The 23301-nt window shown below is 59.4% G+C and overlaps 2 protein-coding genes across 2 annotated transcripts; both read left to right on the forward strand.

Moving 5' to 3' along the window:
- Positions 1-1272: 1272 nt before the first annotated feature.
- ZNF512B (zinc finger protein 512B) lies at positions 1273-6551 on the forward strand. Its single transcript, XM_006873331.1, has 16 exons — positions 1273-1396; positions 1496-1638; positions 1867-1995; positions 2131-2732; positions 2824-3050; positions 3145-3216; positions 3366-3503; positions 3654-3778; positions 3892-3984; positions 4157-4255; positions 4344-4514; positions 4609-4803; positions 4955-5056; positions 5314-5376; positions 5865-5963; positions 6303-6551. The coding sequence occupies exons 1-16, from the start codon at positions 1273-1275 to the stop codon at positions 6549-6551; spliced, it is 2631 nt and encodes an 876-aa protein (XP_006873393.1).
- Positions 6552-13006: 6455 nt separating this feature from the next.
- On the forward strand, positions 13007-20290 carry UCKL1 (uridine-cytidine kinase 1-like 1). Its single transcript, XM_006873332.1, has 15 exons — positions 13007-13104; positions 15940-16130; positions 16233-16339; positions 16456-16626; positions 16717-16788; positions 17167-17356; positions 17431-17492; positions 17763-17779; positions 19001-19099; positions 19182-19275; positions 19351-19413; positions 19528-19650; positions 19775-19882; positions 19947-20103; positions 20211-20290. Exons 1-15 carry the CDS (start codon positions 13037-13039, stop codon positions 20288-20290), a joined length of 1602 nt encoding a protein of 533 aa, XP_006873394.1. The 5' UTR covers positions 13007-13036.
- The last annotated feature ends 3011 nt before the right edge of the window (positions 20291-23301 follow it).

Below are 23301 nucleotides of genomic sequence, written 5' to 3' on the forward strand. Positions count from 1 at the left end.
CTCATCCGCGCGCCCCGGGCCTGGTCCCTGGTCTGGCTTGTGCTGTTTTGCAGTTGCTGATACCCCTGTAGTCCCCGCCCTCCCGGGGGTCTCCTCTACTGGTCTCACAGTCCTGACACTGCTGGGTGTGGCGATAGGAGATAGGAGGGAAACCCCTAATCCCGACTCAGGACTCCCAGACTGAGGTGGAAGGAGGGGTATCTACCTCCCAGGCCAATCCTAGCCTTAGCTCCCTGGACTCCAGGCCCAATCAGCTTGGGACAAGGTTGGCCAGCAGAGCCCTGGATGCTCGCATACCTCTGGTCACCAGGTCATTCATTGCTGGCCGGGTGACTGCTGCCCTCAGGAGCTCCCTAGGAAGTTGCAGCTTGAGGACTTCTGGGGAAGTTTGTTGTGGTATCCTCCAGCCTCTCCATCCAGGCCCAGACACTGGAGCATCCTCCCTGGAATGGAGTGGGAAAGCCCAGAGCTGTAGTCTGACCTCAGCCTGCCTGGGACACCCTGTTCTGTGGTCTTGGGTCTCCCTGTGGGAGGACCCAATAGGATAGGGCTGGGCCCAGAATCCCGTATCAATCTCAGCTTTTGGGTTATGGGGTCCCCTAACCTGGGTAGAACGTACCCTTGGAGGCCCAGCCCAGAAAAGGTGGCAGGCTCTGGATGCTGGACTTAGTGACCTGTGCTTATTGGCTGGAGCTGGGCAGGGAACTGGGACTCCTTGGGTAGGGGCAGCGTGCCACAGGAGCCATCGCCAGCCTCCACCTGGGTGGAAAGGCTACTGGGGATGGGAATGAGGGGCTTTCCGGCCTCAGTCTGCCTACTGGGAGGGATTCGGGTCCTTCTGCACCCAGCTTGGCACTCTTCCAACTATATCCTTGGCAGAAAGATGGGGGTGCTCACCTGGTGGGTCTGCACGAGAGAAGGGATCCAACCTTGGTGCCCCCAGATGGGCTAGCAGTCCACCACTGGTATCTTAATTACTCCCCTCAGGAGTGGTGTAGTCTGCCTCCCTGCTCTTGGGGGTAGGGGTGCATCCTTCCTGGCCCATGTCGTGGGGCTAGGGGACTCCAGACTAGGTCCTTCAGACTGGTGGTTTCTTCGGGTTTGTTTGGAGACCTCAGCTGGGCAGCCCCTTCCCAGAGTCAGAAGCCCCCTCCTCCCAGAGATCAGCCTTGAGGGTGGGGATAGAGGGCAGTGCTAAATGGCCCAGGAGGCCGCAAGTACATCGGATCCTGGGCCCTGGACCTCAGACGTCTGTCCCGTTGCTCTGCAGTCATGACGGATCCCTTCTGTATGGGTGGAGGCCGCCGACTCACGGGGTCCAGCAAGAGTGGACCTGGGAAGGAAGCAGGCCGGAACGAAGTCCGCCTTCCGGTGCTTCACGACCCACCCAAGCTTGGTAAGAGACGGCATGGGCGGGATAGGGCCTGGCTGTGGATGGAGGCCTGCGGGCCTGGACAGCTGTGCAGTCCCCGAGCTGTTGTGCTGTGTGCTACAGGAATGCCGATGGTCCGAGGTGGGCAGACCATACCCAGTCAGGCCCCGCTCTGCTTTGACCCAGGAAGTCCAGCCAGCGACAGAATGGAAGGGAAGAAGAAAGGGCGGCCGAAAGCTGAGAACCAGGCACTCCGAGACATTCCCGTGAGTTCCTGAGGGCTAGGGTGGGATTTTGTGGGTCTGCCGTCTAGACGCAACCTCTGGGGTTGCCCAGCAGACCAGGTGTGGGAACCTAGAACAGGTGCAACAGAGGGCCCCCACTTGGGGCTGGTGTGGGCAAGGTCTAGTTTCTGGGGAAACTACTGTGCCCAGGACTCGGGTTGGGCAGAGGCTCCACCAAGGGGTCAGCAGCTCAGCCTTGCTCATCCCCAGCTCTCCTTGATGAACCAGTGGAAGGACGAATTCAAGGCCCACTCAAGGGTGAAATGTCCAAACTCGGGGTGCTGGCTGGAGTTCCCCAGCATCTACGGCCTCAAGTACCATTACCAGCGGTGCCAAGGGGTAAGGGGCATCTGGTTGGGGACACGAAGGCCTGGGCCTACCCACCCTCGCTGTCAGCATTCTCTCCTGCACACTGGGGGGTATTTGGGCAGCCCCCCTGGGCGGGCCCTGCCCACACTTGCCCTTCCCGCTCAGGGCGCCATCTCAGAAAGGCTGACTTTCCCCTGCCCCTTCTGCGAGGCCGCGTTCACCTCCAAGACCCAGCTGGAGAAGCATCGGATTTGGAACCACATGGACCGACACCTGCCAGCCCCCAAGTCCAGTCCGGTCAGCCGACCAGTTACCATCAGTCGGCCCATAGGGGTCAGCAAGCCCATAGGTGTGAGCAAGCCTGTCACCATGGGCCGGCCTGTGGGGGTCAGCAAGCCCATCGGCATCAGCAAGCCAGTGCCGGTCAGCATGCCAGTTACCAAGCCTGTCTCAGTCAACAGATCTGTGCCGGTCACTAAGTCCATACCCGTCACCAAGACCACACCAATCACCAAGCCTGTCATGCCCGTCACCAAGCCTATAACCATCACCAAGTCCATACCGGTCACCAAACCCATGCCAGTCAACAAGCCAGTGTCAGTGACCAAATCGGTGCCGATCACAAAGCTTGTGACAGTTACGAAGCCCATGTCAGTCAGCAGGCCTGTGGCCATCAGCAGACCCACAGCACCTTGCAAAATGGTGCTGCTGACCAGGTCAGAGAACAAAAGTCCTCGTGCTGTGGGGAGGAACAGCGGTAAGAAAAGGTACGGGGCCTGTTCTGGACTCAGGGGTCCCTGGGCTGCAGCTAGTACTGTGAAGTCGGTCGCCTGCCCCTCATCCACCCACTCTCCCCAGGGCTGCAGACAACCTAGACACCTGTCCCGTGCCACCCAAGCAAATGAGGCCAGAGAATGGGGAGTGCGGCCCGTCCACCGCTGGCCAGAGTTCCGGATTCCAGCTGGCTGCAGACTCCCCTAACAGCCCCGTCTTGCCAGGCAGCAGGGCTTCAGGGGGCAAGGAGACGCCTCGGGTGGCAGGTCCGGCATCCGCTCTGGAGGAGGACCCAGAGCGGACCAAGCACAGTAAGATGAGAGTCAGGGGGCCAGCGGTTGGTGGGCAGAGTCTGTTGTGTCGTCACCTGACCAGAATCTTGTCCACCTTCTCTCCCTGAGTCAGGAAGGAAACAGAAAACTCCCAAGAAGTTTACGGGGGAGCAACCTTCCATCTCGGGGACCTTTGGACTCAAAGGTGAGACTCATTCGGTGGTCAGGCTCTTCCGTGACTGAGCGCATGTGCTGGGGGTCTCTGCTCGTACCTACCCCATCCTGCTCTCATGTGCACACGTGTGCCAGAGCCCTCTGCCCTCACCGACCCATCCTGCATGCATGTGCACGCAGGCCTGGCCAAAGCAGAGGACAAAGCTCGCATCCACCGGGCCAAGAAACCGGAGGTGATAGGGCCTGAGGACGTGCGGAAGAAAGTGCCAGCTGCTGCCAGCAAGGAGGGGCCAGCCCCTGTGACCCACCCAGCCTCAGGTGGGGGCTGCTGAGTGTCGGGAACAAGTTTCTATGGGAGGGGGGCTGGGGTACAGGGTCAGGGCCAAATATGGACCCTGGGCTCTGCACTTGGCGTCCAGGGGATCCGGGAGCCCAGCAAGGCCCTGAGGCCCTGGCCTCGCTCTATAGGTGGTCCCGAGGAACAGTGGCAGCGGGCCATCCACGAGCGGGGCGAGGCTGTCTGTCCCAACTGCAGTGTGGTCACCCGCAAGACCTTGGTGGGGCTCAAGAAGCATATGGAGGTGTGCCAGAAGGTGAGGCTGGAGTCCATGGCCCAGCAGGCTCCCCCAGGGTGTGTGTGGGGGGCCGTGAGTGGGGCGGAAGGGGAGCCTGGGGGCTCAGTTCTAGCACACGGCTCTGTCTATAGCTGCAGGATGCACTCAAGTGCCAACACTGCCGGAAGCAGTTCAAGTCTAAGGCAGGCCTCAACTACCACACCATGGCCGAACACAGTACCCAGGTTTGCCCGCCCACCCTGCCTTCTGGTCCAGTCCTCCCCAGCCCTGACCATGGACTTTCTCTTACCACACTTTGGTGGATCGTTGTGTATCCGTGGACATCCATGGGCTCTGACCCTTGGGCAGGAGCCTCTGAATCGGGGGCACTGATGATGTTGCCCTGTTCCCCCCCAGCCCTCTGATGCTGAGGCCTCGGAGTGGGGTGAGCAGGAGGAACGGGAACGGCTTCGAAAGGTGCTGAAGCAGATGGGGAAGCTGCGCTGCCCTCAGGGGGTCAGTCGACTGGGGTATAGGTGGGGAGCTGGGGCCCAGGGTCTGCCAGCCCCCACCTCGGCCCCTGACCCCAGCCTCTGACCTCCAGGGCTGTGGAGCCGCCTTCTCTAGCCTCATGGGATATCAGTACCACCACCGACGCTGTGGGAAGCCTCTTTGTGAGTTGGACAGTCCCTCCTTCCCCTGTGCCCACTGTGGCAAAACCTACCGTTCCAAGGCTGGTCACGATTACCACATGCGCTCGGAGCACGCGGCTCCGGTGAGTGCCACGCTGTGTGCCAGCATGCTCACCTCCCCCATCAGCTGGCCACCTGGCCACCCTGTGTCTCACCTCCACCTGTCCTGTCCTCCAGCCCCCCGAAGAGCCTGCAGACAAGTCCCCTGAGGCTGAGGGTCTTCTGGGCGTGGAGCGGACCCCAAGTGGTCGCATTCGCCGGACATCGGCCCAGGTTGCCGTGTTCCACCTGCAGGAGATCGCAGAGGACGAGCTGGCCCGAGACTGGACCAAGCGGCGCATGAAGGATGACCTTGTGCCTGAGACTGCAAGGGTAACTACCCCTGCCCCCAGGCCCCTCTGGACGCCTCTCAGCTCCCATTCTCCTGGGGTCTGGGTGGGATATGTCCCAGCCCAGGGCCTCCTGACGCCCCACTCCTGGGCTCCCTGATGACCATAGGCTCACTCATTGCTTGTTTTCCCAGCTCAACTACACACGGCCAGGTCTCCCCACACTCGACCCCCAGCTGCTCGAGGCATGGAAGAATGAAGTCAAGGAGAAAGGACACATCAATTGTCCCAATAAGGTGTGTCTGGGCAGGCTGGCAGGCCAGGAGGCTGACCTCAGGGACAGCACCCGAGTGTGACTCTCGAGGGAGAAGAAGAGCCCAAGATACAGACTGTCCAAAGGGAGTCGTCCCAGCGTGACCCTTAGACAGAGACGTCTGCTGGGAGACGACCTGCCCATGGCCCTGGGACTTCTGAGCCCAAGCCCCTCCCCTTACCATTCCCGAGACAGGGTAGGCGTACTGGGGACCCGTACCCACTGTGCTTTTGTTCCCAGCGCTGTGAAGCCATCTACTCCAGTGTGTCCGGCCTCAAGGCCCACCTCGCCAGTTGCAGCAAGGTTGGTTCTTCCCTGTGGCCGGGAGGACACAGGGGTCCCAGAATGCATTTAGAGGGCCCAGCACACAGCCCCCACTGCCTGCTGTCTTTAGGGGCCATCAGACCCAAGGTGTCCCATCCCTTGGTTCCTGCTGAGTTCTTTGTCCAGAGGCCCCCCGTGGTCTGACCTCCTTGCCCTCAGAGCTGCTGTCTGTGGATGCAGGTGGCGGTGCCCACCCAGGTTGGGAGAGATCTGGGGATGGCTGGCCCAGCAAGTAGAGAGACTTCCCCTGGGCATCAGCTTCTACCCACTCATCTCTGCTCCCCTCCTATAGCCGGGTCACTCGGGTTCTGGCACAGGGTGACGCGAGGGTCCCTATTGCCATCTACTGGCCACATCCTGCCCCGGCACCTGTGGCTTCTATATGGATACCCCTCCTCCTTGCAGCCGCAGGGCAGGGCCTGGGGGCTGAGTCTAACCTTTGGGGGCTGCGCCCTCATATGTTGTAGGGGGACCACATGGTAGGCAAGTACCACTGCCTGCTGTGTCCGAAGGAGTTCAGCTCTGAGAGTGGCGTCAAGTACCACATCCTCAAGACCCACGCCGAGGTGAGGGTGACCGAAGGGGTGGGGCCGGACCGGGGAGGGCCAGGTCAGGGCCACGAGTCAGGGCACAGTGACCTTGGGATAAGTGACCGATATTTAAATACAGCTTCAAAGAAATCTGGAGTTTTCATCCCAAAATGGCTGTCCCACATATACTTCTTAAAGTGCTGAGAGGTACAGGTGTCCCCAGTCCCTCATGGGAGCCAGCCTTCCAAGGGACACATCTGGTCCCCTTAGCTGCACTGTAGGGCTTTGCAGCTGTCTGCTGGGGGGTCAGGTCTCAGGCCAGGCCTGGCTTAGGACATACCCCTGAGGATTCCACTGGCTGCTTTTTCCCCCCAGAACTGGTTTCGTACCTCCGTGGAACCTCCGTCCAAACACAGGAGCCAGGACTCCCTGGCACCCCAGCGGGAGAAGAAGAAAAGCACAGGGGGCGGCAAGAAGCGGGGTCGCAAGCCCAGGGAGCGGCCGTCTACAGAGCCTGTGCCCAAGTTGCAGCCAAATGACGACTGGCCCTCGGGGGGCAGAGACAAGGGGGGTCGGGGCTCTGTGGTCCGGAAGGTCGGGGCTGGGAAGGTGCCCGAGAAATGAGCTGGATGGATGGTGGTAGGTAGGTGGGGTCTGGCCCCCATGCTCCCGCCAAACAACTCCATCCAGCCGAGGGGTCACTAGCTCCAACCTCCTGCCTCCAGTCTCTGTCCCTTCCATCTGTCCAGTAGGTGGGGGTGATCAGCTGTTCTCCTGTCCCTGATGTGGCCCTTCCCCTGCTCCAGTCCAGAGAGCCAAGAGCATCAGAACTCCTGGGCCGAGGCAGAGGGGACCACAGAGGTGCAATAGTCTGAGGAAACAGCTCTTCCTCTGAAAACGATCCCCGCCTGGCAGCATCTGGGGGCCCGGCCCAAGGCAGAAAGGAGGGGGAACAAAGAATAGGCAGATGGTGGCATTCATGGGCCTCCCTGCCTGTCTGATTCTGTGCCCCTGCTGCCTCCCACCTCCTGGCCCAGGGGCTCTGCCACTGAGGCTTGGGGTCCCTGATGACCCCTGGGTCTGGGCTGGTAAGGGCAGCTGGGCAGCCCAACCAGCACTACCCCAGCCTCACCTCCACCTGACACTGGAACTCCAGCCCCCAGCTACCTCCCAGGAAGGCCCAGGTCTCACCACGTGCCCTGCTCGCCTGCCCCTGCCCCTGCCCTCTGCCTCTGCTCTCTCTACCTCTCCTGCCTCCCCGCTACAGCCCCTGCTTCACCTCCCCCACTGGCCCAGCCTGGGTCCCTTGAGGTGGTCACTCAGGTGGCCAGGTCCCCCAGGGTGGGGTGAGCAGCCCCATGAAGCTTGCTCTGCCTTGCTGAGACTACTGGCTGGGGAGAGGAAGAGACGGCCTGCTCCAGACTCGGGGGTTTATAGTTTTGGGAGCTGGGCAGAGTGGGTTTAACCCTGGAGGAGGCCCCGCTGTGGGAAAGTGGCTTTTCTGGCAGTTGATTTGGTCTTGGCTATGTCCCAGGAACACTCTCTCCTGTCTTACACCTGCCCCTTTGCTTCTGGTTCTGTGGTCACTTGATGCAAGACTGGAGGTCAGCAAGGCCAGGGACCTGGCCAAGGTTGGTGGCTGAGCCAGGCCTTATCTCTGCTCCCCTTTGGGTTTCTATAAGGAGTGTGCTCTGAAGTTTGGGCAGGTCTGGCTGGGAGGCCAGTGCACCTGGAGGACACAGCCATGCAGCTTTGGCCCCTCCCCCAGGGCCCGGCCACCACAGGGATGGGGACCTTCACAGGGCTTCAGAAGAAAGCCAGTTTCCACTAGGAGTAAAGAGAAGCCGAGGGCTTGAGCTGGCAGATCCTGGCTGATGTGAATTTTGATAGTTGCCCGTGCCAAGTGCGTGTGTTTCCTGGGTGTAGTTGATGCCAGTCTTGTTGCTGTGACAAGTAACAACCCATTTTTAATTCTGTTTTTTATATGAAAATTCACAACAATCTGACATTTTTGGTGCTAAGGGTTTCCTGGTGCCGATGGTGAGTCTGGGGGCCTGGCTGGGGTCCCTGTGTTCTGTGGACCTCTGCTGGACAGGTGGTGCTGACCCAGTTCTGCTGGTCCCCAGCTGCTGCCCTCATGGGCCCCCCTGCCCCCTGGGAAGAATAGGCTGGAAGTGGGCTGTTCCCGGGAGCTCAGAGCTGGGTCCCCCACGGTGTTATCTGTATGTGACTTTTTTGGATCTAAAGGCACTGGCCCTCACAGCCCTGGCCTGTGGAGACTGATGGGTGAGAGTCAGAATAAAGGGTGCTCAGGGTGGGGCAGACAGTGTGAGCAGGGGCCTTGTGCTTCTAACATCACTTACAGAATGGAAGCAATTGGAGGTGGGGTTAGGCAGCCACTGTGAGGGAGGGCGTCCAGTGGAAGCAGATTCTGGGCAGGCCTTCCAGGTACTCTCTGCTCTGCCCTTGTTACCTAAGGCTGGAGGAGGGTCCAACCACAATGCCTCTGCTGAGGGCAGGCCAACCTCCCGGCCTCTCAGGTACTTGGCCCTTGGGGAGAAGAGATAGGGCCCTATTTTTGGCTGGGGGTGAGTTTCTAGGACACTCCCAAAGTCCATAGGTAGTCCCCCTGTTGTGGGAACCCTCTCTGGACAGGGGTCCTGGGTAACAATGTTTAGCACTTTAACCCCCTTCTTTGTCTTTAAAATGGGAGTGAGGGTTGCTGCTGAATGTGGCTGTTGGGTCAGACCCCTCCCTCCCTCCCACCCTTTCTCCCTCCCACAGCCTAGCCTGGTGCTCAGGTTGATGAGGGGCCTAGGTGAGCCGGTCTGCAAACCCCTCCTAGGGGATGGGACGGCTCTGGCCAGCACTCAGTGGCATCTGTCCACTCAGATTCCCCCCTCCCCCGCAATCCTCAGCATCAGTGCTGGCGGCCAGTGAAAGGGATCTGGTGGCCAGACTCCCCCTCCCCTCCCCACCCCAGGGTGCGGTGGGGGTGAACTTAACCCAAGGCCATAACACTACAGTGGGGGTCCCTTTCTGCAGATCTACCTCCTTGCCTTGAGTACAGCAAGGGCTGGCATGAGGGGCTGACACCTCACACACCAATGGGATGCACTTTATTTGCTTGTGCAATGGCAGATGAGAGTACCTTCTGGTGTGACCTTTGGCCCTAGCCCTCCCTATCCCTCTGCACCTGGAGAGTGAATGGAAGTTCTGGCAGGAAACAGCGGGTGTCCTGACTGGGGGGGGGGGGAAGGGGCTGTCCAGTGTACCCCCACCTGGTGGGCCCCTGACATCTTGCACTGGAAGCCTGAGGTTCAGAAGGCCAGCCAGCACCTCCAGCTTGGTGGCTACACGTTCTATACTTTCAGTTTCTCGGTTTGGGTATTTTTTTAAGCACCAGTTCTCAGTACGTAAGTGCATTTCAAAAGAGAGGTTCCTGCTACCACTTGTAACCATATATATACATATATATTCTATCTACAAAGTGTTTATTTGCAAGCTGTTTTGACGGTGAGCTCGGGCACTGCCCGCTTTGTGATCATCTGTCCCAGGTTCTCGTCCTTGCCCTGCTCCCTTCCCTCTCCCCAGTGACTTGGGGGCAGGCCATCAACTGTATGTATTAAAACGACTGTATCAAATAAATGTTTATTGATTTTTTTGCAGGGCCTTTGTGTGGCTGAGTTTGTGATAAAATGAGGGGGTTGCGGGAACAAGGTCCTGCAGGGATGAGGCCGGGTTAGCCTCTGCACGTGAGAGAGCACCGGCCTAAGTCCCGGATCGCAGCGCCACGCACGGTCTTTTCGTCTACGGTTTACGGTGCACGTTCTTGAACTACAGTCCCCGGCTTCCTGTGCCGCGGCCTTAAACTACACCTCCCGGCGGCCTGTGCGTGTGGCCCAGTCTGGCCTGCGGCCGCCGGAAAAACCTAGCTCCATGGCTGCAACCCCAGCCTCCGCGGCTGCAGGCCCCTCGCCCCCGCCGCCTACTGCAGTCCGAGACTCGCCTGACCATTCGGGGGAGAAGAGCGAGAGTGCATGCGAGGACTGGTAGGCGGGGGGCGCCCGAGAGAGGCTAGGGGCCGCGCACGCCCCCCGACCCCCTCGTGTCTCACAGTGGGAGCCGGGAGAAGGGGCGGGGGCGACTCCTGTCACCTATCCCGTGCCTATCCCAAGGCCTGGCCTGGCCCGGACCCCACTAAGCCTTTTCGCAGCTTCCCCCAGATTTAGCCCAGCCTCCCTCCACCCCTCCACCCTGGCACAGTCCCCTCCACCTTCCCTTAGCCTCTCTGAGGGGCTCGACACCGAACCCCCCCGGGTCGGTAAAGGTGCGGAGGGCTTCCTTCGTGTGCACACCATGAGGTCGTCGCACACGCGCGTGCGCGCAGCGGGCCGTGGAAACAAAGACCACCGAGACAAGCTGTGTTGAATCTGGTGCAGGGCTGAGTGTAGGGGCGAGATCCGGATCTCCCCCCGCCCCACCCCCGCCGAGAGGAGCAGAAGGGGCCTGGAGCCTGTGCGGAACGGAGAGGGGAGCCTTGCACACGCTCTCGGTGCTTACAGCAGCTCGGCCCCCACCCCTGTTGACCTAAGGGGTACCTGGCAGGGTGGGCGCTCTGGAATCGCACCTGCCTTGCGTTTTGGGGACAGCGTTGTGCCTGGTACCTTCTAACTTTCCTACCTGGTGTGCGGACCCCTCGGGGATCTGCTGTTTCTCGTGTGAATGTCAGAAAAGCTTGTAAGGGAGGAACCTGTAAGCACCGGCCTCCAAACCTCCTCGGGGAGCTTCCGACCTTGGCCGCCAGGGGGCGGAGGCTAGCCGTGCCTGGACCCGCCTGGGGGTTTCAGCTGCCAGTGGCCCCCGCCTAGGATAGTTCATAGGAGCCGCTGCTCATAGAAAGCCTTTTCTGGCCCCCAGGGAGCATGTCTTCTGACAGGTGCGTCCTTCCACCTGGGGATGGGCCAAGAGCTACCTCTAACGATTTGACAGTGGGGGGCAGCTTACGTCTGACAGGAACTGAGCCTGGGACCCCAGCTGGTGCCAGAGCTCTTTAGTTAGCAGGCAACCACGTGACCTTGACAGCTCAGGACAGGTCCAGCAGCCTCCCTCAGACCAGCGAGGAGGAGGAGGAGGAGGAGGAGGAGGAGGAGGAAGAGGCCGACACTGTTTTCACCCTCTTTTGAGAAGGACCTGGAATCGATCCAGTTTAAAAAGAAACTTAGCGACAACTCTTTTCTCCCCCAAAGTCCCCAAGATCTGTTTGCTTTCTGGGTTTCTGGTAGAATATCTTGTACTTCTCTTCTTAGCTACCGTTCTTGCTCACTCAGCAAATCCTTGCCCTGCTGGCCTCTGTCTAGAGCCCCTCCAGCATACCAAAGTCAGTGCCCAGCCACCGAATCGCATCTGCTTGATTCTTTCTGTCATCCTGGATCCTCTGAGCAGTGGCGGCATCTGGCCACCTAGCCTGTTGCTCATTGTAGGCCTGGCCTCTCAGCTGGGCAGTGTGAGTGTGGGACTTGGCATGCCCTGCCCACGCTCTTGCCAACCCTTCCAAGGGACTGTGCATGCTAGCATTCTGTAGCTCCTAAGACTGTCTGTCACTCATGCATGCATCATTGCATAGAAGACACTCCAGTGCCATGTGCATTTGAGCCTCACGACCCAGTGTACTGGTGGGAAACTCGGGTAGGTGGGAGGTGGCTTGGAGGTGGCGGTGAGGGCCCAGGATGAAGTATATGGTAAAAGTGCCCTGCACAACAAGAAGGCTTACCCACGGCCAGACAGGCAGTGGGTACAGACTTGTCCCAATGCCTACTTGTCCAGCCCTAGTAACCAGAGATTTGCTCTGGGCATTGCCTGACACACTGCAGGTTGAGTGAGATGGGCTAGTTGGCACAACAGGCTCCCTGGAGCCTAGATGCAGGCACACGGGGTCCACAGGGGGCACTGTGCCACCCTGCATAGGGCCATGGGCAGGGCAAGTTAGCAGCTGTTTTCTCCCAGCCCCAGTGTAATCATCTGGACCCCTGGAGCCTGCTGATCTCACAGCCTGGTAGGGAACTTGACCTGCGCCCCAGGTTGGCAGATGACCTGGCCACCCTAGACCAGCATCATAGGAGAGCTACTCTATGGCACAGGTGGGCCTATCCTGTCGCCAGGTGCCCCCAGACTGCAAACAGACACTAACAGTTATTAGGTGGCCAGGAGAAGCTGCTAGTCCTTGGGAGGGACCCCTGAGGTGTGGACCACTGGCATGTGAACCTCCCAGGTGTGCCCCCTTCAGGTGTGGGAACCCTCCTATTGGTTTGGGAACCCTTCACTGATGTGTGAACTCCCCATATGTATTGGAGCCCCTATTGGAGTTGTGACCCTCCCATGTGTGATAGCTCTCCCATGTGTGAAAGCCCTTCAGGTGGGGGATGTGAATCCCAGTCAGGTTTGTAGACCCCATGGTTGTGTTAGGCCCCCTCAGGTGTGTGTGAACAGGAAGCAGCTGGGGGCCCTGGCTAAGAGGTGGACCCAATGGCCTATCAGCACAAATCCCTTTCAATCTTTCAAGGACAGACATCTCCACTGACCTTCCCCTGCTGAGAGGCCCAGCTACCCCATGGACTGGCCCCCCTCTCCGGCCAGCAGGGTTGGGAAGTGACTTCAGGAGGGGAGTGGCCCAAAGCGGAGCCCTGGGTGGCTGAGGGGTGGCATGCTGGGGCCCTCAAGGGGGCAGGGCAGGGCAGTTATTCTTAGATGCCGCCTTGTGTGGAGTTTCAGATTTGTTTATGCTGGAGGAGGAGGCACCTTGAGGGCAGAGGCAGAGCACAGCCTGAGGGCTGGGGTCTGGAACTGGGTGCGGCCTGCTGTTAACACCTGGCTTCTCTGTGATCCTCTTAAGCCTGTGCCCACAGCCCCTGGAGAACGGAGTCCCCCCCTGCTACATCTGCCTGCAGGCCCCATGCAGGGCAGTCCAGGAGGCCAGAGCGTCTGAGTCCTCAGGGGGTCACGGGCACAGGTACAGCCGTGCTTAGGTCTCTGCTCTGTGAGTGCACCTACCTCAGGAGCCCACATACCTGCAGCTCTGCCTGTTGGGTGCCTCCCCACCTTCCGCAGCCATGAGCAGTCCCCCAGCTTACCCCAGCATCCGGATCTCGGGGTGCTGGGCCCTCGGAGCGGAGGGCAGGTGAGTCTCGCCCTGTGGCAGTGCTGGCCGCCTTGTCCTGTGTCCATGGATATCTGGAAACAAACAGGTTCCCCTCTCTCGGGAGCGTGACTTACCAGCCTCTCAGGGATTGCTCACAACCCTTGGAGCTGAGATCAGAGTTTTATGGTCAGAAGCACCCTAGCCTGTCTCAAGGTGGTAACTGGGTCCTTCAGGCAGCAGCGGTCGGTCTGCCAGCTCACATAGACGGAGCCCAAACCTGCCATCAGCAAGCTTGGCTGCAGGTACTGCTGACGTAGCTAGGCTCTAGTGCGGGGGTGAGGGGGGTGAGGGGGGTGGGCTTTGGCAGCAAAGCCTCTCTGCAGTTTGTGGCCATCCCTGCTGTCTGTACTGCTTGGACCTGTGTCTCATCAGGATAGAGCCACCGTTGGGAGTGGGCTCAGTGCTGGGCAGCGTTAGCTTAGGGTCCAGCCCAAGCTACTCCTAGCCATCGGCGTCGCCCTGCCCCTCTGCACTCCGGTCTTTCGTCTTGGTGCTACCTCCCTGAATAGAAGGCTATTGAGTTGAGGACAAAAGCTGGGTCCAGAAGGGGATGGGAGCTGACTTGAGGAAGTCTCTCCCAGGCCTGACAGACTTCTAGTGACCCCTTCAGGTGGGAGGGGGTGCTGAGTGGCTCCTGCCTGCCTCTACCCGCCTACACCTCAGCATCCTCCCCTCATGCCCCTTGTTCCATGGTCCCGTGTCCCGTGTCGTCTCAGCACATGGGGAGGCCGGGCCATCTCTGTGCCCTTCTGCCTTGTCTGGGCTCAGCTCTGCGCCCACAGTGCATGCCAGCTGCCAGCTCTGGATGGAATGTGCTGGCTAATTGGTGTCCCTGGGCCTCTGCCATGACGCTTAGCACAGCTGAGTGGCTCCCTGAGAACTGCCTGGTGCGCGCGCCTGCGTCCTCACGAGCAGAAGCAGTGCTCTGCATGCTGCCTGCCTGGCACTTTAACAGACTTCTTCCTATGTGTTCCCCTGGCACATGTGCACAGAAGTCCTCTCTGTGGGTCTGGCAGGCAGGCTTAGTAACAGCACACAGCAGCGCTTCCAGGCTGTGGTGGGTGTGGCTTTGAAGACAAAAACTCAGGCAGGGCAGAATCCCTCTGCTGAGGGCCTTGAGTTTTTCTGTGTGTGCGTGTACATGCACACACCTTCTCATGCAGTTTCATATGAGTTCTCATGCACACACGTACATGTGCACACCTCATGTACACACACAAAAATGTGAATTCACATGCACACCTGCATGTACACGCACACACTCTCATGCAGTCTCACACACGAGTTCTTATGTACACACACACACACACACAAACGAGTTCACATGCACACCTGCATGTACATGCACATGCTCTCATTCAGTCTCATAAACAATTTCTCACATACACACATACAAGCGCACACTGTATGTACACTCTCACATGCAAACGTGAGTTCATATGCACACATGTACGTGCATACACTCTCGTGTGCAGCCACACGAGTTCTCATGTACACACTCATACCTGATGTACACCCACATGTACACATGAATTCACACGCACATGTGTGTACACCCATTCTCATGCAGTCTCACGCGTTCTCACATGCATACCTCATGTACACTCACACACATAAACATGAGTTCACATGCACGCCTGCATGTACACGCACACACTTTCGCATGCAGCCTCACACACGAGTTTCACGTACATTTGTACACATGCACACCTCATGTACACACACAAATGTGTTCACATGCACATATGCATGTGAACACATAAGATCTCATGCACACATGAGAACACATATGATCACATGCACACATAAGATCTCATGTCCATATACATTCTCTCCTGTGTTCTCATGCACATGAATGTACTCTCTTGTATATTCTTTCATAAACATTCACACATTTCACACATTTGCTGGATTTTACACAAACAGGTTACATTTTAATACCATTTGTTCTTTTCATCTGTCTTAATTTCCAGGGATTGAAATAACAAAATATCATCAAATGGGGAGGCGTACAGAACACAAATTTATTGTCTAATGGTTTGGAAGGTTGGGAATCTGAGCTCCGCATACCGGCTCTGTTGGTTCCTTTTGTGACTCTGAGAGGGGTCGCCTCATGTCCCCCTCCCGGCGTCTGGTGTCTGTTGCCAATCATTTGGTATCTTGCTGCTTGCAGATACATTGTCACCCGACATCTCTCCTGTGCATCTCGTGTCTACTCTTCCTTGGTATCTTAGGGCCCACCCCACTCCATTGTGCCTTCATCAGCCCCTTTACTAACAGAGAAGAGCTGTTTCCAAATGAGGTCACGCTCACAGGGGCGGGGGACCTATGAAGTCACTTAACTGTTTCTGAAGGACACCTGTCTGTGTGGGTTCTTCTGAAGGTTCTCCTGCCCACCTCTGGGAGACATATTCTCCACCCAGTTCTTGGCAAGGAAGACAGACCACAGACACTGTGGGCATTCCCATCTTGTGTGTGTGCCCTAGCATGTCCATGTCTGTGGCCTCAGCCGTTTGCTGTGATGTCATTAATGGTGTTGGCGTGGTGTCCAGGCCCCATGGTTCCCACTGTCACAGCCCTGGCTGTCACTACCTGCTGCTCACGTGTCTACTGACACCTCCGTGTGGCGGTTTAGCCGCCCCTTGTCCCTGAGGAACCTTATGACCCCTCAGCATTGGCCCTGCCATATGGGAAGGGAGGGTATGACAAAATTTAGTGTCCTGCACGGGGGAGACGCTGGTCCTTGGTATCTCGGTGGCCCTCCAGGTATCTGCCTCCCAAGCCCTTAGCCAACACTCTCCCCATCCCCCACAGCAGCAATGCCGAGTCCCTGGACAGGCTCCTCCCGCCTCTGGCCACAGGACGCTCACCCCGGAAGCGCACAACCAGCCAGTGTAAATCAGAGCCACCCCTGCTGCGGACCAGCAAGAGGACCATTTACACGGCAGGGCGGCCGCCCTGGTACAACGAGCATGGCACCCAGTCCAAGGAGGCCTTTGTCATTGGTGAGCCCTGACAGCTGGCAGGAGGATGTGCCCATGCCATTAGCATCTCCTGCTCTGAGGTTGGTGCGACCCAGACAAACTCTACCTCCGCATTACCTGTAGGCCTGGGTGGCGGCAGCGCCTCCGGAAAGACCACAGTGGCCAGGATGATCATTGAGGCCCTGGATGTCCCCTGGGTGGTTCTGCTGTCCATGGACTCCTTCTACAAGGTGAGGCCCTGGCCCCCACATGCCCTGCACAGTGCACACTGCCCCCACCGCACAGCCAAGCCAGGAGGCCGGGCCCCCTGCCCTAGCGGCTGCGTGCTGGCCTCCACTCACTGCAGGTGCTGAGCAGCCAGCAGCAGGGGCAGGCCGCACACAATAACTTCAACTTTGACCACCCCGACGCCTTTGACTTCGACCTCATCATCTCTACTCTGAAGAAGCTCAAACAGGGCAAGAGTGTTAAAGTACCCATCTATGATTTTACCACCCACAGCCGCAAGAAGGACTGGGTGGGTCGGTGGCTTCAGCAGCCAAGGTGGGTGGGTGGGTGAAGGGGCTGCCATGGCTGGCAGAGGGGAACCAAGTGGGCTTGCTTTCAGAAAATTCTCTATGGTGCCAATGTCATCATCTTTGAGGGCATCATGGCCTTTGCAGATAAGACGCTGCTGGAGGTGAGTTGTGGAGTGGGAGGGCCTTAGCTGAGGACGTGTACCACCCTACTTGGCCTTCCTGTCCTTGTGTGGACACCCAGCTGACCATGGCTCTGCTGTGAACTCCAGCTGGCCCAGTGTGTTCACTGTGGGCCCAGTCACATGCTGACCAAGGATTGAGGGCTCGGGTGGCTTCTGAGTTGCTTTCTGGGAGGTATAGGCAGGCCCACGGGAGGGGCCTGCTGGATACTGAGGGACAAATCAGACTCAAGTGGGAAGAGGTGTGGGGGGGGGGGCATCGGGGCGCCATCCTGCTCCATACTGCCTCACATGCTCAGTGTCCACGCACTTAGGTGGGGGCACTTGCATCCTGCCTTTGTGATGGCCCCGTGCCCCCAGCTCCTGGACATGAAGATCTTTGTGGACACCGACTCTGACATCCGTCTGGTGCGGCGTCTGCGCCGTGACATCAGTGATCGGGGCCGCGACATCGAGGGCGTCATCAAACAGTACAACAAGTTTGTGAAGCCCGCCTTTGACCAGTACATCCAGCCTACTATGCGCCTGGCCGACATCGTGGTGCCAAGGGGTAAGCCGAGTACCTGCTGAGGGGGCGGAGACACAGGCCTGTGTCATCCCCCTCCAACACTGCCCTGTCCCCAGGGAGCGGAAACACAGTGGCCATTGACTTGATTGTGCAGCATGTGCACAGCCAGCTGGAGGAGGTGAGCGTGGCGTCCACCTGCCTAACTGCCCGCCCGCCCACCCATGGGAGCCTCAGCCCTCCGAGCACAGGGGGAGTACACCCACTCCCTCCTAGCCCTTTGGGGTGACAGGGGACCCAGTAGGGTTATCACTCCACCCTCACACTGACTGCTCCGCTGTGCACCTGGCTCTCTGGGCGGTCCCTTCCTGGGGGGGCGGGGCGGGGCTGGTGCTCTTGTTGCTGACGCACCCACCCCCACCCCCTTGTGTCTCCTGTGTTGCTGCTTCAGCGAGAACTGAGTGTCAGGTAAGCCCCTCCCACACCTGTTCCACAGAGGGTGGTGCTTCCCAGGTGGTCCCCACAGGAACGGAGCCCACTGCAGGACAGGAGTGCAGCGGGGGCCCAGGAGCCGTGGTGGCTGCTGCAGAAAGCAGGCCATCCATCTGTGTGTCTTGGCCCTGCTCTTGTGTGCACACACCCAGACTGCGGCCAGCTAGGGTGGTCAGCACCTCACCCAGCTTTCACGCATCCTGGCAAGGTTCCGGACCACCCTGCTGGTACCTACTGCTGCACGAGGCAACACCTGCTCTCACCCCCACCCCCACCCCACCCCGTCATCATCATCACCACCATCGCATGTGTCTCTGTGTGGCTTTCACCTTGACCAGGTCCTGTTGCAGCCTTTGTTCTGAGGAAGTTTCTGGGGTTTCAAACTGGACAAAATGTCTGAGGGTAGACCCAGGAAGTGCAGTCGGGGGTGCCAGGGAGGGTCCAGGCCGGCCATGCCACTTCTGCATAGGTTCTGAGGGTCCCTTCTGTGCTGCCCTGCCCGCAGGCCCCCTACTAAGAGGCCCTCTCTCTGTTCTCTTCCTTTCTCTGTCTCTGTCTCCCTGCGCCTCCTGCCTGCTCCCTCCCCGACCGTCACCTGGTGGCGAGCAGAGGAAGCTGCGTTGGGATATGTGAGGAGAGTGTGCTCTGGCCTTTGGTGCTGCTTGGCGGCCCCCCGCACGCACCCACGCACCCTGCATGTTCACCTGCCCTGGCCAGTGCCCCTCCCCCCAGCAGCCACCACTTGGACTCATGGGTACCAGCTGTACCCTCCATGGGACTTGAGGGGGCCACACACCATCTGGGGGAGGCCAACCACCCTGGTCAGAAGACCACCCCAGAAAGCCCAGGAGAGGGTCTGGGGTGTTGGTGGGGCTGCTCTCCCTGAGCCGAGGGGTATCCTGGACAGGCAGGGCCTGTGCACACCCCAGCCTCCCACCCCCTGCTTCCTGCCTGAGGGTCAGCTGCTCTGCTCTAGGCTGTGTGGTGTGTTTTGATCTTGACTTTTAGGGTGTGGGCCCCCAGGTCAGCCAGAGAGGTTGTCAACCTCACTTTGCACACCCACCTCTGAGCAGGCTTGTGCCCACCAGCCCCACAATTGGACACGTGCACACTCCCATGGTGGACCAGGGACCAAAGCTCCTGAGGGCTCTGGCAAGAGGCAGCCGTCCTCTCCTAACTGACCATCTGTACCCCCAGGGCCGCACTGGCCTCTGCACACCAGTGCCACCCCCTGCCACGGACACTGAGTGTCCTCAAGAGCACCCCACAGGTGCGGGGCATGCACACTATCATCAGGTAAGGACCCATCTGCATGTGGACTGGAGGGGGCCCAGGGGGCATTCTGGCTACAACCCCTACTGAGCCAGCGCACCCACAGAGACAAGGAGACCAGCCGAGACGAGTTCATCTTCTACTCCAAACGGCTGATGAGGCTCCTCATTGAGCATGCACTCTCCTTCCTGCCCTTCCAGGTGCGCAGGGGTCCTGGGGGGCGGGGGCGGGGGTTCCACGGCTCCAATGTGCCTGCCCTTCCGTTCTGCTTGCAGGAGTGTGTGGTGCAGACCCCGCAAGGCCAGGACTACTGCGGCAAGTGTTACGCTGGAAAGCAGGTACCTGTGGGGGTGCTGGGGGGGGGGGATGACCAGCCAACGCCCCCCATCACTGGTTCCCCCAAGACCATCAGCTGCCCTCACTGACTTCCCTCCATCACTGGGCCTCCCCAGATCACTGGCGTGTCCATTCTGCGAGCCGGTGAGACCATGGAGCCTGCGCTGCGGGCTGTGTGCAAAGATGTGCGCATCGGCACAATTCTCATCCAGACCAACCAGCTCACTGGCGAGCCCGAGGTGAGGGGCAAAGGGGCGGGACCCCAACTAGGGGCGGGGGCGGGGGGAGCCCTGGGTGAGCGGAAAATGGGGGCGGGGCAAAGAGCGCTGACCCCCCCCCCCCCGCGGACCCTGCCGCCCCCAGCTCCACTACCTGCGGCTGCCCAAGGATATCAGCGATGACCACGTGATCCTGATGGACTGCACCGTGTCCACGGGCGCTGCGGCCATGATGGCAGTGCGCGTGCTCCTGGTGAGTTGAGTGGGCCTGGGGCTGGGCCGGCTGTGGGGCCGGGCTCATCTACTCTGCCCGCCAGGACCATGACGTGCCGGAAGACAAGATCTTCCTGCTCTCCTTGCTCATGGCCGAGATGGGTGTGCACTCGGTGGCGTACGCCTTCCCACGCGTGAAGATCATCACAACAGCAGTGGACAAAAGGGTCAACGACCTTTTCCGCATCATCCCCGGCATCGGTGAGGCCTCAGGAGCCCAGGCCAGGGGAGTGCCCATGAGGGGGCGTGTGTGTGGGGGGGGGGCGCGGGCACGGGGTGTGTGTACCCCTGACTTGCTGCTTCTCCAGGGAACTTTGGCGACCGCTATTTTGGGACAGACGCAGTCCCTGACGGCAGTGATGAGGAGGAAATGGTCGCCACGAATTAGTGTCCCAGGCTCACTGTTCCCTGCCCTGTCCTGTTGTCTTTCTGTCTCCCGGCCTAAGCTTGCAAGTTACAAAGACACGAACTTATTTTAATAATAAAAAGCCATGTGTGGTATAGTTTACTCTCCTTGTGGAGTGAAAGGGATGAAGCTGGCCTGGGGACAAGCGTCTGAGGCAGGAGTGCTGACCAGACTGCAGGACTTCCATGGGGGGAAGTCAAGGGACACACCCCTGTCCCTTGAGCCGGTTTCCCTGTGGTCCAGGGCTTGGCACGAGACAGCTTGGAAACTCTTGCTTGAGGGCCACCAGACCTGATTTTGGGAAGGGGGACAGGATCTGGGGGGTGAGGGGGGTGGTGAACGATGGGGCCCTTGAGAGGCCAGGCCAGAAGAAGCCGACCACCAGGAGCCATGTGGGTAGCTGTAAGCGGCAGTGACTTGCCGCCTGGATGACAGGAGTCTCCACCAGGGGAGATGGCCAGGGCGTCAGCGTGAGGGCAGGCTTTGGGTCTGTGTGCCTGGGTTCAGAGGGCAGAGAAGCCGAGCTGCGCATGTGTACCTGTGCACCCATGTCCATGGGGAGCACCCATGGAGCCCTGATCTCTGCACAGCTCTGGGCTGACTTGGGATGCCAATACAGTGCCCCCTTCTCTGTCTCTCTAGACCTGGCCTCAGCCCTTTCCTGCCCCTCCCTGACCTTTTTGGGTGCCCCACCACCACCACCACCACACAAAGGCCATGTCATGGAAAAGCCTGTCTGTCTTGGGGCGGGGACAGGAAGTCGATGGGTGGGGGCCAGGTCAAGTGGGGCAGATAAAGGCAGGAGACTTGTCCGAGGGGAGGCAGACACCCAAGACAGAGATGGCCACCACAGGGCCAGAGGTGAGCAGGAGGGATGTCTCCCATATGCCGGTGAGTGGACCCTCTCCCATGTCCCAGGCCTCTTCCTTCCCTTCTGGGTGCCCTGTACTACAGCAGGTATATGGCCTCTGTCCAGTGGAGTCTTGGGTTAGTTCAAGGGGATTGGGAGACTGGAGAGGGCGGGTATGAGGCCCCCAGCAGACCTTTCTCTGTTTGGGGACACAGGCTCTGGGGTCCTTGGACACCCCACCTTCCCAGACCAGAAATTAGGGTCCAGAGCACGCAAACGCACCCACGCCACGTGTTCAGAACTGCCTGCAACCTGTCCAAGGACACCCACATGTGCCCATGACCCCAACCAATGAGAACCTGGAGAGGATCTGTATCCCACCCCACCTAGCTGCCAGCCCCTGGGGCAGCCCGTCAGGAGGTCCTGTGACGGGGACCAGTGGATTGCTGGTAGGCCTGGGGTCGGTAGGCTTAATCCAGGGGGCCTGACTTAGTTCCTTTATCCAGGCAGGGGTCTCCTGATCATACGAAAACTCGGCCACGGGTTAGTGGGCTGATGGAAGCTCTTGTGGGGGATGGGTACAACCTCCCCATCTTAGGAAACAGGGTCATCACAGCCCTCCACAGAGCTAGCTGCTGGATTCCAAGGACAGATTGGGGACTCTCGAACACTGGTTGCAAGGGGCTCAGCAGAGCTGGGGGAGTTTTGAGAGCATAGTCTCAGGAAGGGTGGCAGGATGAGGCCCTGAATCCGTACATGTGTCTTCAGAGAGCTGCTCACACTTGGGGTGAGGCTCTGGCCGCTCCCTGGGCAGTGCCTCCAGGACTGTCTGATCTGAGAATGTGAGGCTGAAGACTCAGTCTCAGGTTCGTCAGCCCGAGAGGCGCTGCCCTTCCACGACAAGGGCCAAGCTGCGACAGGACTGTTGAGATGGGCTGGATGCTCTGGTTTGGCCCAGTGGAAGGCCAGATCCCCTAGGAGGCACGCATGGTTGTCACATGGGCACGGATAGGGTCCCGTGTACTCACTGAACCTGCTCCAAGCAGGTCGAAGAGGGAGGATTGGGGAAAAGGGGAGGTACCTGACTCAGGTAGGACCCTCCCACCTGGTCCAGTGGCCTCAGCCAGCACCCCAGGCCTTCCAGAGTCCTGCGGAAAGACCCATTTTGAAAGACACCTGCAGGAGCAAAGTAAGACAGCCACGCTGGGGGTGATTGTCAGGTTCTCAAAGGTTAAGCTGAGGATCTATGGAAGGTTCTAAGCTGGTGAGTTGTGGGTGGAGGTGAGTGGGGGTACCGAGGTCCACAGGTCAAGAGGCACAGCTAACTGGAGGGTAGTGGGTGGGTTTGACCCTGGATGGGCTCAGGGCTGGCAGCAACCTTGACTTCAGTAGTGACGCTGTGTGGGACCATGTGGGTTAGCTGGGGCAGGATCTATTCCCCAGCCCACTGAGCTTCATTCCCTCCCCGTTCCTGTAGCATGAAGTCCAACGTGGTGGCCTGGGACTCCAAGCCTCGACGGTGTGATGTGAATGTCCGAGAGGGGTGAGCAAACCTTGGGCAGAGGCTGGATACTTGGAGTGGGAAAGACACAGGGGCCACTCCGGCTGCTCATGCGCCACGGCACACTCCTTCAGACGGTCCCCGGGTCTTGGTAGGACTCCTCCTGGAGTCTGGTACTTGTTGTCCTCAGGGTACAACATGAAGTCTCATCCTGGTCTATTGAGCAATGGGACGCTTCCTTGAGGCCCTCAGACCAGCCGACCCTGCAGGCGTTTGCCTCTGCTTCTGCGGGGGGCGGGGCAGGTCAGTGACCACCTCGTCTTCCCCTCTAGCTTCTGGAACAAAACTCTTCAAATGGTGACGCTGGTGACGCCCCACGGGGCTGGAACACTTGTGCGAGAATCTGAGCGGAGAAGGCTCCCGTGGGATTCTCCACTGGAGTCGCTGCCCAGGGCGCCTTTGGCTCCAGAGCCGCCGCGCGCCTCGCTGGAGTCCTGATTCTGAGGGTGACTCCCGGCTGGACTCTTAGCTCAGAACTGCTTCTGCTGCCTCCTGCGTGGCGGGGATGAGTGCTAGGGCTTCGGCCGTCTGAAACCCTGAGCGCGCTCCGCGTCTCGGGAAGCTAGCCTGCGGAAGTGAAAC

This window comes from Chrysochloris asiatica, unplaced genomic scaffold (assembly GCF_000296735.1).
Source record: "Chrysochloris asiatica unplaced genomic scaffold, ChrAsi1.0 scaffold00238, whole genome shotgun sequence".
In the NCBI taxonomy this organism is placed as follows: Eukaryota; Metazoa; Chordata; class Mammalia; order Afrosoricida; family Chrysochloridae; genus Chrysochloris; species Chrysochloris asiatica.

Excerpts from the sequence above, each read along its gene's own strand:
- UCKL1 (XM_006873332.1), top strand. The coding sequence starts at position 13,037 with ATGAGCAGTCCCCCAGCTTACCCCAGCATCCGGATCTCGGGGTGCTGG. Across the intron at positions 17,357-17,430 it reads CGACATCGTGGTGCCAAGGG|GGAGCGGAAACACAGTGGCC; the intron begins GTAAGCCGAGTA and ends CCCTGTCCCCAG. Across the intron at positions 19,651-19,774 it reads AGCTCACTGGCGAGCCCGAG|CTCCACTACCTGCGGCTGCC; the intron begins GTGAGGGGCAAA and ends TGCCGCCCCCAG.
- ZNF512B (XM_006873331.1), top strand. The coding sequence starts at position 1,273 with ATGACGGATCCCTTCTGTATGGGTGGAGGCCGCCGACTCACGGGGTCC. Across the intron at positions 4,256-4,343 it reads AGCTGCGCTGCCCTCAGGGG|GGCTGTGGAGCCGCCTTCTC; the intron begins GTCAGTCGACTG and ends TCTGACCTCCAG. Across the intron at positions 5,057-5,313 it reads ACATCAATTGTCCCAATAAG|CGCTGTGAAGCCATCTACTC; the intron begins GTGTGTCTGGGC and ends TTTTGTTCCCAG.